Below are 13,072 nucleotides of genomic sequence, written 5' to 3' on the forward strand. Positions count from 1 at the left end.
AAACGTCTAGATCGCTCGTCCGGTGTGGTCTCTGGACTTGCTTGCCGTTCACTTCTCTTCAGCGGCAGCGTGGCAAGGCAACGAGAGCAACGAAGAGTATTCAAACCGAAAACAATGGATCCGGTGCGGAAGAGCGTGTGCGTGACCGGCGCTGGCGGCTTCGTCGCGTCGGAGCTGGTGAAGCTCCTCCTCTCCCGGGGCCAATACGCGGTCCGCGGCACCGTGCGCGACCCTGGTAAGGCTCGCAGACCTCCCACTCGTAGATCCATCGCGCCGCTGGTTCCTTGGCCGAATTTTTTGTATTTTGACCATTTTTCGGAAAAAAGAACACGTTTGGACCCTAAAAAATTTTAATAGCATTTTTGGACCCTTTACTCGGCGTCATAGCCTATGGCGCCGAGGTAACACAGCTCGGCGCCATAGGTTATGGCGCCGAGGTACGTGATGCGTCGGCACAACCCGGACGTCGTGGCGTCGACGTGGCACCGAGCTCGGCGCCACAGATCTTGGCGCCGAGCTCGGTTGTGTTATTAACATATTTGTTGTAGACATGAGCACATAGCCCATCTAGCCCACTTGGTAGAGCACAAGGCTTCTTACCATGTGGTCGTGGGTTCAAGCCCCATAGTTTACATTTTTATTTGTTTTTTTGTTTATAATTCACAATTAATTTCTTTAAACTTTCTTAATGGTCTCGGATAGACAAATGATGGTTCATAGGTGACGGTAGTAAAATTTGCTGATTTGTACTGAAGGTTGATAAAAATTAATCGAGGATAAAAATATAATTGGTAAGTGAGGTAACTGCTACTTAGGTCATGGTAACCGTACGTACATCGTTGATCACCAATAACAAATTAAAGGTAAAAAACCACCGGTACGTGGCGGCGTGGGGTCCTTCTGAACTGATGGCGATCAATATTTTCTGTAGTGTAACTAGCATGCATTTGCCTCACTAACCAATTACTATGTCGCGCGATGTCCTTTAAAAAGGGGTCATGTGTATCATTGAAACGCTACCTGAACTGCATAAAGGCGTGTACACGCATATTATGAAAAATACTTAAATCACATAAATCAAACACACAAGGACAATAATGGGAACCCGTTTCAAAATTTAAAATCCAAAATTAAAAATGATAGTACCAAAGCGAAGAAGCACGAAACAACAGATCGCGTGATCACATATTAATTACACATCCACTTGTCAAAAACTAAAACTAAAACGATATCCCCAGCGGGCATTTCCACCATTATATTGGTTTCTATAGAAATCACAGAAATACAGAAAATACTTTCACTGTCAATAATTTTTTATATTTTTATCCTCGATTAATTTTTATCAACCTTCAGTACAAATCAGCAAATTTTACTACCGTCACCTATGAACCATCATTTGTCTATCCGAGACCATTAAGAAAGTTTAAAGAAATTAATTGTGAATTATAAAAAAAACAAATAAAAATGCAAACTATGGGGCTTGAACCCACGACCACATGATAAGAAGCCTTGCGCTCTACCAAGTGGGCTAGATGGGCTTTGTGCTCATGTCTGCAACAAATATGTTAATAACACAACCGAGCTCGGCGCCAAGATCTGTGGTGCCGAGCTCGGTGCCACGTCGACGCCACGGCGTCCGGGTTGTGCCGACGCATCACGTACCTCGGCGCCATAACCTATGGCGCCGAGCTGTGTTACCTCGGCGCCATAGCCTATGGCGCCGAGCAAAGGGTCCAAAAATGCTATTAAAATTTTTTAGGGTCCAAACGTGTTCTTTTTTCCGAAAAATGGTCAAAATACAAAAAATTCGGGTTCCTTGGCTGCGCGGCGGCGATGGTTGTGTACACGTACGGGGTGTATGTGCGTAGAAGGGAATCGACTTTTTTTTTCTTGCAATGATCAGATGCGGATAGAGAGACGTGGGAATGTGGAACCGCATTTTTCTTGGAAGTCGAAAGAAGCTCCAGATTCTTTATAAAAAAAGGTAGTGCGGTACCTTGTGGGAATATAAATATATTGTCCTTAAGCTGCAAGGTATAACCTACGGATAACACCAAATCGCCGGTCACTAACCAGCTGAGTCGATGACAGGGTATTTGGTCTGCTATTCTCTTCGCCAGGATAGCATAAGATTAATTTTTCCTATTAAAATGCTATTAGGAATCGGTGGTACGGTAGCAATGGAGAAATAACTGAGGAAGAAAAAGAATAACTTCGGTTTGGTGAAAATATTGTAAAACATAATGCACATTTTTTTGGCGGACATGCAGCACACTTTATATTAAAAAGAAAAAGAAAATAGACTGAGGTACAATGAACCATCTTACGGCGACTAAAATTTAACATACACAAACTGATCCATCTAAAAAAGCCTACAAGCTCTACTAGGCATCTGGGGGTTTGAGGGGGCTGCTAGGAAGGACAACCCCTTGGCCCCAACAAGCTCCCACATACGACGCTCCTCCTCAACATGGATTTAAACTACAACGCTAGAAGAGAGACTGTCGAACACACATCTATTTATATGATTCCACAACACCCAGACCATCTATAAAAGGACCATCAACAGTTTCACCGACTTCTTTCCACCAAGCCGTGAAACGTTAAGTGGTAGGTTGCGGTGCCAAAACTTGGAGCCCGAATTGCCTAAGCATCATGAACCAACTTTCTCTAGAGAAGACACAAGCTACAAGGAGAAGATCGATTGTCTCCATTTCCCGATCACAGAGAGGACATCTTTCCGGGTGATCAAGGACACATTTTTCGAGTCTGTGACATTTTTTGGGTGCCCAGGTTTTCCAAATCCTGTCATAAGGTTCAAATTGTACAGATCCAAGGAAGAGGCGCTCATAGGCAGCTTTAGCCGAGTATTTGCCATCAGTAGCCAACAGAAAGATATGCTTATCATCTTCTTCTGGATGATGATTGACCTGTGCAACAATGTCCCAACGGTGAAGGAAGTAACCAAGGGCCCTGATCGATAGCCCCCACATGTGTCATTTATCCACGTCTTATCTTTGATCGCCTCATGTACTGTCCTCTTATTAAATCATTCTTTTAGGGATTGTCTCCAGAAGGCGAGGAGCACTATCAGCGACCAACTGCCCTCCAGGCTCCAAGTCATCAATCCCTCTAGAAGAGGCTAGAGGCCCCATTTTAGACCTTAGATTGCATGGCTATTTTTAAGAAATTATGTACTTTCCTCGGGGACATGGAGAGGTAGAGAGGATCAAGGATGTTTTGGCTCAGTTTTCTACAGCCATAACCAGCACATTTTTAGAGCCTAGCCTAGCCCGTTGATGCTGAAAATAGCCCAACTCATTGATATTTAACATACCTAATCCCCCGAGCTCATGAGGTCTACACACTCTTCCAGAAGTTTGTAAGCCGAAGTTAAAATGTCACTCGTTGATGTATTTCAAGCTGAAGTTAAAAAAGGTCACTCGTTGGTTCCCTGGTTGTGTGCACACGAGATGGATTGACCTACAGAGGGCGGATCCTCGTGTAGGGGTTGGGAGGAGTCAAAGCACGAGTAAAGATATGATCTATAGGGGGCGGACGCACATGCTGCATGGGGGGGCAACTTTCGTGACTTTCTCGATTAAGGCTCTGATTGAGCTTATTCTTAATATAATACTGTGGGGTGGTCTTTCCCTACCGCCTACCGGCCGAGTTTGAAGTTGAACAAACAGAGAGAAAAAATAAAGGAAACGAACACTGTTGGCACTTGCTCTCCTGGGCAAGTAGATCCAACGGGAAAGTGGAATGAGTATTTGCAAAGTTCGACGTGGGATGGCAAAAGCTTTGTTGATCTACCCCTGTGAGGGCACTGTACGGGGGTATTTATAGGCACTCGAGTGGCCACCCGTCCCTTGCCAAAGATGTTTATGCCATCGAGTACCCGGTTTATCCCCAAAATATTTCCACGAGGGAAGGTTACAGACAGTCATTACAGTAAAGGCTATTACAAACGCGGCCCATAATACGCTTATCCTCGCGGGGCCCGTTACCGTGGGCCGAATCCCGCATGGGCCTCCCGGGGTGGTGACGACGTGAGACTCATAGACTTCGACAGAGCCTTCGTCTTGCAACAGAGAGGACGAAGGGAGACCGCGCCGGTCTTCATCCAATCGACGCCTTCGGCTTGCTCGGGCGTGTTGTGTGGGTGTAGTCTCCATCGGAGTAACGAAACGACGAAGGTATCGAGCGAAGGGTAGCGTGTTCGCCTTCGCCCCAACAAACACGTAGCTGGCTCAAGAAAATTCACGGTCTGATAAAACAAAAACTGAATGAGTACCTTTTTTTGTTATAACGGGCCAAGAACTTTATTGTATATATGATGAGATATATATTGTTTTTGCTTTAGGTGCTAGCAAGAATGCCCATCTCAAGGTGCTGGAAGGAGCTGAGGAAAGGTTGCAGCTTCTCAAGGCTGATCTGATGGACTACGACAGCATTGCATCAGCAGTTGCCGGCTGTGAGGGTGTCTTCCATGTAGCTAGCCCTGTCCTTTCCCATCGACCCTCCAACCCTGAGGTGAATTTGTCAAGAACATCTATTTAATATTTAATTTCCCGAAATTTTGAGGTCCCAATCAGGAAGTATTGATAGTTGAATGTAGTTACAGTATTTCAGAGACTTGCTGGCAAGGTTTTTGATTCTAGACGTGTGGAATTTTCTTAAGATATGGAAATTTGCCAGAATTCTCTCAAACTATCATTAGCTCTTACAAGAGATGCTATCTAGAAACAGGCGTGAGATGTATATTATCATTTTGACCATTCCTTCAGGGTACTGTATTTAACTACTCCATCCGTTTTTTATTTGTCGTGGTTTAGTTCAAAACTGAACTAGCGGGCGACATGGAGGTAGTATTATTCAATTAGTGGCAACAGACAATGATGTCTTCTGCTCTGCACCATCTTTGTGGTTTACATATCTGGTCCTATGCCCATGGCACCTGTCATGTATTATTTGTTTTTGTTTGTCCAGTGTTACTATTATGTAATTACATAAAAAGTTTGGTAAATTTATTATGTACACACCATACGATAATTATCCCTTTTGTGCCTTTCACCAAATATTTTTTATTTACAGGTGGAGGTCATAGCTCCCGCTGTAATAGGTACAACCAATGTGTTAAAGGCTTGCTATGAGGCAAAAGTTAGGCGAGTTGTGGTGGTGTCTTCATGTGGAGCTGTGTATGCTAATCCTATTTATCCGAAGGGTAAGGTGTTTGATGAAGACTGCTGGTCAGATGAGGATTACTGCAGGAAGAAGGAGGTGATACAGTTTTCCTTCAGTAAAGCAATGATGTTGCTTGACTTGGTTGTTTATGTTTGTTCATCATAAACTTCCTGGTATAGCTTTCCTAAATAAGTACTATATACTATCCTGCAGGATTGGTATTTAGTTTCCAAAACACTGTCGGAACGAGAGGCTCTTGCTTTTGCAGCAAAAACAGGGCTGGACGTTGTAACTGTTTGTCCGTCATTAGTATTTGGACCCTTGATGCAGCCTACAGTAAATTTGAGCAGCGAAATGATCCTTAAATATTTCAAAGGTCGGGTAACCATATGTCATCTTAGTTTTCTGCCGGTTTGCATTCAGTTATATAATTAAAATGGTGATCTCGTCAGTAGTGATTCTCTATGCTTGCTTCTGATCATTCAGTTAGTTGTTTTTTTAAGTACATTCATTTCTTCTGCAGCAGATCTCGAGACTGTTGAAAATGTACTCAGTAATATGGTGGATATTCGTGATGTTGCTGATGCTCTTCTTCTGACTTACGAAAAGCCAGAAGCGTCTGGACGATACATCTGCAGTTCACATGCAATAAAAATTTCTGATATGATAAACATACTGAAGACCATGTATCCGTCTTACCCTTATCCCAAAAAGTAAGCCCCCCACCCTTTGAAATAGCTTTGTTTGTTGTCTCCAAGCATTCAGTTCCCTTCCTCTCTGAACCTCAACAGTTGATTTTATACTGGCAGAGTCGTTACAAGAAGATGATTCTAAAATGCATCTGACCTAACAAACAATAAAATTCTACTGTTTGTTCATGTTATTATACTTAATGAATTCACTGTGTAACTGCACCATTAGGTAAGTAGAGGTGGCTTTCTGAATAAAGCCTCTTGATATGATTGGATTTTAGCTCAGAAAGCATCGATGAACCGCCGCATTTTTGTTCATATTTATTCTAAACATAGTTTTTGATGACTATTATATATTCTAACATAGTTTTGCAGTTGGAACTTATTATCTTTTCGTGTCTCCATGATTTGTAGTTTTGTGGAAGATGATGTCAACTCTGTATACAGCTCTGAGAAACTGCAGAAGCTGGGGTGGAGCTTCAAGCCTATAGAGGAATCCCTCCGTGACACTGTTGAATCCTACAAGGCATTTGGCATCCTGAATTGAACATCGAACTAGGATTGTTTCCATCTGCTGTTGCCTCCGAACTCCTCCTGAATAATGTAGGCGCAGTGACAGCAGCACTGCCGTTCTCTTTATTTTTCAACACTATTATGTAGTGGTTCAGGCCAAATAAGTAGGCCCGGTGCTGACTGTTGTATGGTTTGTGGCCTATTGTCGTTGCTAAAAACTAGAAATATGCGTACTAATGTTGCATTGCTGCACTTGATTTGCTTGTCGTCATTCTGATGCATTTTGATTTGAGCTTTTGAAAGATGCAGCATATGATTTTCTGAAACGGAGATCGACAGCCAGTTGGGGTAAATGAAGTGTAGAGGTCCGTTATTTGTGATAAAAAAGGCAAACTAAAAAACCATATAGAAAACTATATAAGGTCTAGTTTGGGTACTCTAGTAATGAAAGAGATTAGAGGGGATTGAGATATATTGTGGGAGTTTTTGATCTATTGGGGATTTATACACTCTCCAACCTTTTCAAACCACTTCAATACTAGAGTACCCAAACTAACCCTAAAGGGAAAAATAATTTACGTTTAGTCTTTAACCTCCACCGACCATTCTAACTCATGAAAAAAACCACGGTACTAACATAAATAAAGGGGAGAGGAAGGATAGAAAAACAATCCTAAAAATATAGCCATCCTACCATTCTAATTTGTACTAACAAAACCATTGTAGAATGGTAACCCTACACTAGGGTGGGTCTGTATATTAATAGACTGAGAGTTGGGTCTGGCCCATTACAAACAGAGGGGTGAGATGGTAAATATACAGGGAAGACCCCCTAAACCCTAATACAGTTCTAACACCCCCGCAGTCACAACTCTATCCTGTACAGATGTTGAGACTGGACAGAAAGTTTATGAATACACTCGTCGGTAGCCCCTTGGTAAATATGTTGGCGAACTGCAGTGTAGTGGGGACGCTGAGGACCCGAACGTCACCGGCAGTGTCACGCTCGCGGACGAAGTGCAGGTCGATTTCCACATGCTTCGTGTGCTGATGCTGCACAGGGTTGGTGGAGAGATAGAAGGCGTTGACGTTGTCGCAGTAGACCAGGGTGGCACGCTGGAGGGGGCTATGGAGCTTGTGTATGAGCTGGCGCATCCAGGATGCTTCGGCCACGCCGTTGGCCACAGCGCGATACTCGACCTCCGCGCTAGAGCGGGAGACGACGTGCTGCCGCTTGGCGTCCCAAGAGACGAGGTTGGCGCTGAGGAACATGGCATAGCCGGAGGTGGACCGACGCGTGTCGGGACAGTCGGCCCAGTCAGCGTCGGTGTAGACCACAAGTTCCGACGTCGAGGATGGTCGGAGGAGTAGGCCGAAGTCGAGGGAGCCCCTGAGCTAGCGCAGAATCCGCTTGAGAGCAGTGAGATGGAGCTCCCGTGGGGTGTGCATACGAAGGCACATCTACTGAACGGCGTAGGCGATGTCTGGCCGGGAGAAAGTAAGGTACTGGAGCGCGTCTGTCAGGCTCCGGTAAGACATCGCGTCGACGACTAGGGGCCCGTCATCCTCAGAGAGCTTCGCCTAAGTGTCAACAGGAGTGGAGCAGGGCTTGCAGTCGAACATGCCAGCCCGCTCCAGAATATCGATGGCGTACTGCTTCTGGTGCAGGAAGAGACCCTGGGGCCGTCGTTCGGCAGTGATGTCGGAAGTGATGGAGAGGCCCCTGGTCCTTCATCGCAAACTCCCGTTGGAGGGCAGTGATCGTGCGCTGTAGGAGATCGGCGGTGGATGCCGTGAGCACAATGTCGTCGATGTAGAGGAGGAGGTATATGGTGTCCTCGCCCCGTCGGTAGATGAAGAGTGATGTGTCCGACTTGGCCTCGACGAAATCGATGGAGGCCAGGTAGGCGGTGAAGCGACTGTACCAGGCTCGTGGTGCCTTCTTGAGGCCATAGAGGGAGTGGTTCAAGTGGCAAGCTAGGTCCGGGTGAGCGGTGTCGATGAAGTCGGTGGGCTAGATGCAGTAGACAGTCTCTGTTAGAGTGCCATGGAGGAAGGCGTTCTTGATGTCGAGCTGGTGGATCGCCCAGTTCCGGGAGAGGGCGAGTGAGAGGATGGCATGGACGATGGCGAACTTGACGACGGGGCTGAAGCTCTCATCATAGTCCACTGCGGGGCGTTGGGTGAAGCCCCGAAGGCCCCAGCGGGCCTTGTAGCGGCCGAGGGAGCCATCCGAAGTCAACTTGTGGCGAAAGAGCCACTTGTCGGTGACCACATTAGTGCCAGGTGGACGCGACACTAGGTCCCACGTACTCCTCCTCCATGGCCCGACGCCAGTGAGGGTCAGCGAGGGCGGTGCGAACGGAGGAGGGGATCAGCGAGGCGTCCAGTGAAGTAGTGGTCGTATCCGCAGCCAGGATCAGTCTGTCGACAGGCCGAAGGACTCCAGCGGCGCGGCAAGTCACCATCGGGTGAATGTGCCTGGGGTCGCGGTGAATGGCGACCGGATGGTACACCGACGACTCAGGGACCGGAGGCGTGGCCGGCCCGTGGCGATGATACACGACGGTGGGGTCAGCGAATCTGACCGCGCTCGTCGAGGGGCCCGGGTCCGGGAGCACCGAGGGAGGGTCGCTCCTGTGGCGGTGGTAGACGAGGGCGAGATCGGCGAAGCGGTTCCCGCTCATTGACGAGGTCAGAGTCGTCGGGGTCGTGCATGGCGCATGCGAGGTCGACTGGGCCGCGTGTGACGCAGGCGGGTCGAAGGGGCCACATGTGGCGCAGGCGGGGTAGACGAGAGCTTAATGTTTGCAATGATTCAATTTTTTGTCTTAGAACTGAAAATGCTAGTTTAATTGCTAAGATAGAAGAATTGAATGCTTGCAGTGTTTCTACATCTACTATTGAGCACTTGTGAATCATCTAGGCCCCTTTGGTGATGTTTTAGTAATTAATGGCAACTGCTTGTGGACTAACGATTCTTGGAGAAATAAGAATACAGGGTTGGACCACATAGAACAGGAAAATTGGAGAATCATAAGCATTGGTTGTGGATCAAATGAAGGCAAAGGTATAATATAGGTTTCGTTTTTGCCGGTCTTGAGGAGTTTAGAGAAGATACCTGACCGGATTGGTAGGCTAGATAGTCGTACTATTAAGAGGGGTCAATGACTTTGATCTGTGTAAAACTTAGTGCCTCATAGAGCATCAAGTAGTTGCATTTGCATGAGGACTAACAGCGCTTCAATTTTCTTGAGTTCAAAATTCTTTCAAAAGAGAGTTTGAAAATGCAAAGTCTTGGATGTGCGGACCGTCCGGGCCTTTAGGGCGGACCGCCCGCGATCCACCGGAGGGGTCCGAAGTCTGACCACTTCGGGAACCATCTTGTTCCTTTGCACTGCGGACCGTCCGCAGTCTTGACCAGAGAAGGCTGGTTTCGGGCCAGTCCCTGAATTATAGCGTGGACCGTCCGGCTGTGTTCGGCGGACAGTCCGCAAGTGTCAAACATGTTTTGGACAGGGACTGTGTGATTTTGTAGATTTGTACTATGGACTGTCCGGGGGACTAGTCCGGACAGTACTGTCTCAGGTCTCGGACCGTCCGGCCTTATAGGCGGACGGTCCGCCCGTATTATCTATTCCTGGTCCAAGGTCCGGGTGCCTCAAGTTGCCAGGTCGCGGACGGTCCGGCCTTGAAGGGCGGACTGTCCGGAGCCACCTTTTCTGACAGCTCTGACAGTTTTCAAACGGGAATTATAGCCGTTATATGTACGACGGACCGTCCGGCCCTAGGGCGCGGACCATCCGCGTGTGCGCAGAACTGGTGCTTTTTGCACATAACAGTTGGAATTTGATGGGGGGCTATAAATAGAAGGGTAGCTCGTGTGAGAGAGCTCTCTTGGCTATTCCTTGCACACATTGAGCTCATTTGTGATCCTCCAACTCACTCTCTCACACTCTTTGCTTGAGATTGCATTCTAGTGAGAGATTGAGGGTTCCTAGTGCATTTGCATCATTCGATGATTCTTGAGGCACTAGGTGGTACACCGAGCAAGCGTCATTGGCTTATTACTCTTGGAGGTTGCCGCCTCCTAAACGGCTCGGGTGATTGTCTCCGTCGAGCTCTCCAAGAAGATTGTGGTGAAGCCACGATGTTGATTGTGAGGGGTTCACGCCTACCTCGCCGGAGCGGCAAAGGTGACATTAGTGGAATCGAAGTATTGAGTGATTTCTTGTCCACTTAGCTCAAAGATCAAGCCGTGTCTTGATAGAGGAGCAAGTGAGAGCTTGAAGTCCACCTCAACGTGGATTAGGGGTGATCGGCAAATCACCGATACCACGGGATAAATTTCGGTGTCTCTACCTTCTTGCATTACTTATTGCCTTGCAAGTGATTAGTGTTTTGCATATTGTTCCTCAAGTATTCAATCACCGTAGTTGATTCTCATACATTGTTTACTTGTTGTCACTAGAGAATTTATTCCTCTTGTTATATTGATTAAATTTACCTAGTGCTTTTGATTTTAGTCAAAACCGCCTATTCACCCCCCTTCTAGCCGGTGTCCTTGATCCTACAAGTGGTATCGGAGCCGAGGACTCCATTGTTTGTGGATCTAATCATCCCGGAGTGGGACAAAATGGCTAGTAACAACAATGTGCACATTGGGAAGCCACGCATTTTGATGGGAATAATTATGACTATTGGAAAATAAGAATGTCAATGCATCTTAGAGCAATGGGTGGAAAAATTTGGCCAATTGTCAGGGATGGATTTGTTGTGTTGAAAGAAGATGAACCATCCGTTAGTGATAATGAGAATATCCTCACAAATGATCAAGCCATGAATGTCTTTTATGATGCTCTTGATATAAATGAGTTCAATCGTATCAAGAATCTCACAACCGCTCATGAGATTTGGATTAAGCTAATGGAATATCATGAAGGAACTACAATTGTGAAGAGTGCCAAACTATATGTGTGCAAAGGGAAGTTTGAGCAATTTATTATGAAAGAAGATGAGAGTGTATCCAATATATTCAATCGGTTAAATGAGATAGTGAATGAACTCAAGAGACTTGGTTTTAATGTACTGGATGTGGATTTCACTCACAAGTTCCTTAGATCACTTCCGGAGAAATATGAGACCATTGTGACAATGTTAGTAAGGAGTGATCTATCTACAACTTCTCCAACCAAAGTATTGGGAGAAATTATCACTCAAGATATATTTAAGAAGTCACAAGCCGATGCTTTAAGTTTGGCAAAGAAGGCGAAAAATGAATCAATTGCTCTCAAAGCTAAGGCCTCAAAGGCAATTGAAAAAGAGGATAATAATGATGAAGAAAATGAAAGTGAGAGTGATGGTGACATGGCTCTATTTGTAAGGAAATTCAATAAATTCATGAAGATGAAGAGAGGTCAACCTAGAAGAGGTCAAACATCAAGAAGAAATGATTTCAATGATAGAAAGTGTTTTGAGTGTGGGGAACCCGGTCACATTGCCATGAATTGCCCAAGCAAGAAGAAGAAGGGCAAAGATGAAAGTGACAAGAAGAAAAAGAAATACTACAACAAGAAGAAAGATGGCAAAGCCTACTTAGTTGAATGGGACTCGGATGATAGCTCGGATGATGATGATGATGATGACACCTCATCCAAGCTTAATGCCGGAATTGCCATCAAGGAAGCTCCCTCACTCTTCTCATCCCCCCATTGTCTCATGGCAAAGGGAGATGCTAAGGTAAAAATCATCACCAATTTAAATGATATAAATGATGATGATGATATCGATGATGTTGATGATGATGGCTATTCATATGATGATCTTGTTAGAATGTTAGGTGAGGCCGATGACTACATGCACAAAGAAAAAGAAAAATTTAAGACCTTGAAGGAATTGTATAAAAACCTCCAAGTGTCTTTTGAGGAGCTCAAGACCTCTCACAATGACCTAAAAGAAAATTGTGAGAAGCTTGCGGATGCTCAAAAATCGTCTATTGTGCATGAAGTTGAGGTGGTCACTAAGGATGTTGGAGTCACTTGTGACTTACTTGATAGTCTTACAAGTGAACCACTACCTACTAACTCTATTTGTGATAAATGCAAAATTTCTCTCAATGATAACATTGCTCTTGATGAATCAAAAATCATTGTTGAGAATGAAGTGTTAGTAGATAGAGTAAACACTCTAACTCATGACCTAGAAAAGGCATATGGTGGTAAGGCTAAATTGGATTTCATATTGGGAAGTCAACGGTGCTCTCTTAACCGTGAAGGTCTTGGATTTGTTCCCAAGAAAGGAAAGAATGCTTTTGTAAAGCAAAAGACATTGTTTGTGAAAGAATGTGACAAAGTGTGTCACAAGTGTCACAAGAAGGGACATGTTAAGAAAAATTGTCCTAAGTTCAAAAATGTATCCTCCACTTGTTTTGAGCATTGTTATGTTCTTTCTCATAATGCAAAAGGTGTTCATGCTAAATTTGTTGGTACTTCAATTGTTGGAAACAAAAAGAAAGCTATTTGGGTGCCAAAGACCTTGGTCACTAACATCCAAGGACCCAAGCAAGTTTGGATACCTAAAAGAGATTGATTTCCTTTTGTAGGTAAACTACAAGGCGGGAGGGAATCATTGGGTGTTAGATAGTGGATGTACTCAACACATGACCGGAGATATGAAAATGT

The 13,072-nt window shown here is 45.2% G+C and overlaps 1 protein-coding gene across 2 annotated transcripts; it reads left to right on the plus strand.

Moving 5' to 3' along the window:
- Positions 1–6,646, plus strand: LOC100284846 (dihydroflavonol-4-reductase). Of its 2 annotated transcripts, NM_001279908.1 has the most exon segments (7): positions 52–235; positions 1,904–1,984; positions 4,367–4,536; positions 5,098–5,283; positions 5,401–5,563; positions 5,714–5,900; positions 6,294–6,646. In NM_001279908.1, coding segments are annotated over 7 exon segments (1,041 nt in total). In that variant the 5' UTR covers positions 52–114; the 3' UTR covers positions 6,427–6,646.
- Positions 6,647–13,072: the final 6,426 nt, after the last annotated feature.

This window comes from Zea mays, chromosome 9 (genome assembly GCF_902167145.1).
Source record: "Zea mays cultivar B73 chromosome 9, Zm-B73-REFERENCE-NAM-5.0, whole genome shotgun sequence".
Lineage (NCBI taxonomy): Eukaryota > Viridiplantae > Streptophyta > Magnoliopsida > Poales > Poaceae > Zea > Zea mays.

Excerpts from the sequence above, each read along its gene's own strand:
- LOC100284846 (NM_001157741.2), top strand. The coding sequence starts at position 115 with ATGGATCCGGTGCGGAAGAGCGTGTGCGTGACCGGCGCTGGCGGCTTC. Across the intron at positions 4,537-5,097 it reads ATCGACCCTCCAACCCTGAG|GTGGAGGTCATAGCTCCCGC; the intron begins GTGAATTTGTCA and ends TTTTATTTACAG. Across the intron at positions 5,284-5,400 it reads ATTACTGCAGGAAGAAGGAG|GATTGGTATTTAGTTTCCAA; the intron begins GTGATACAGTTT and ends ACTATCCTGCAG.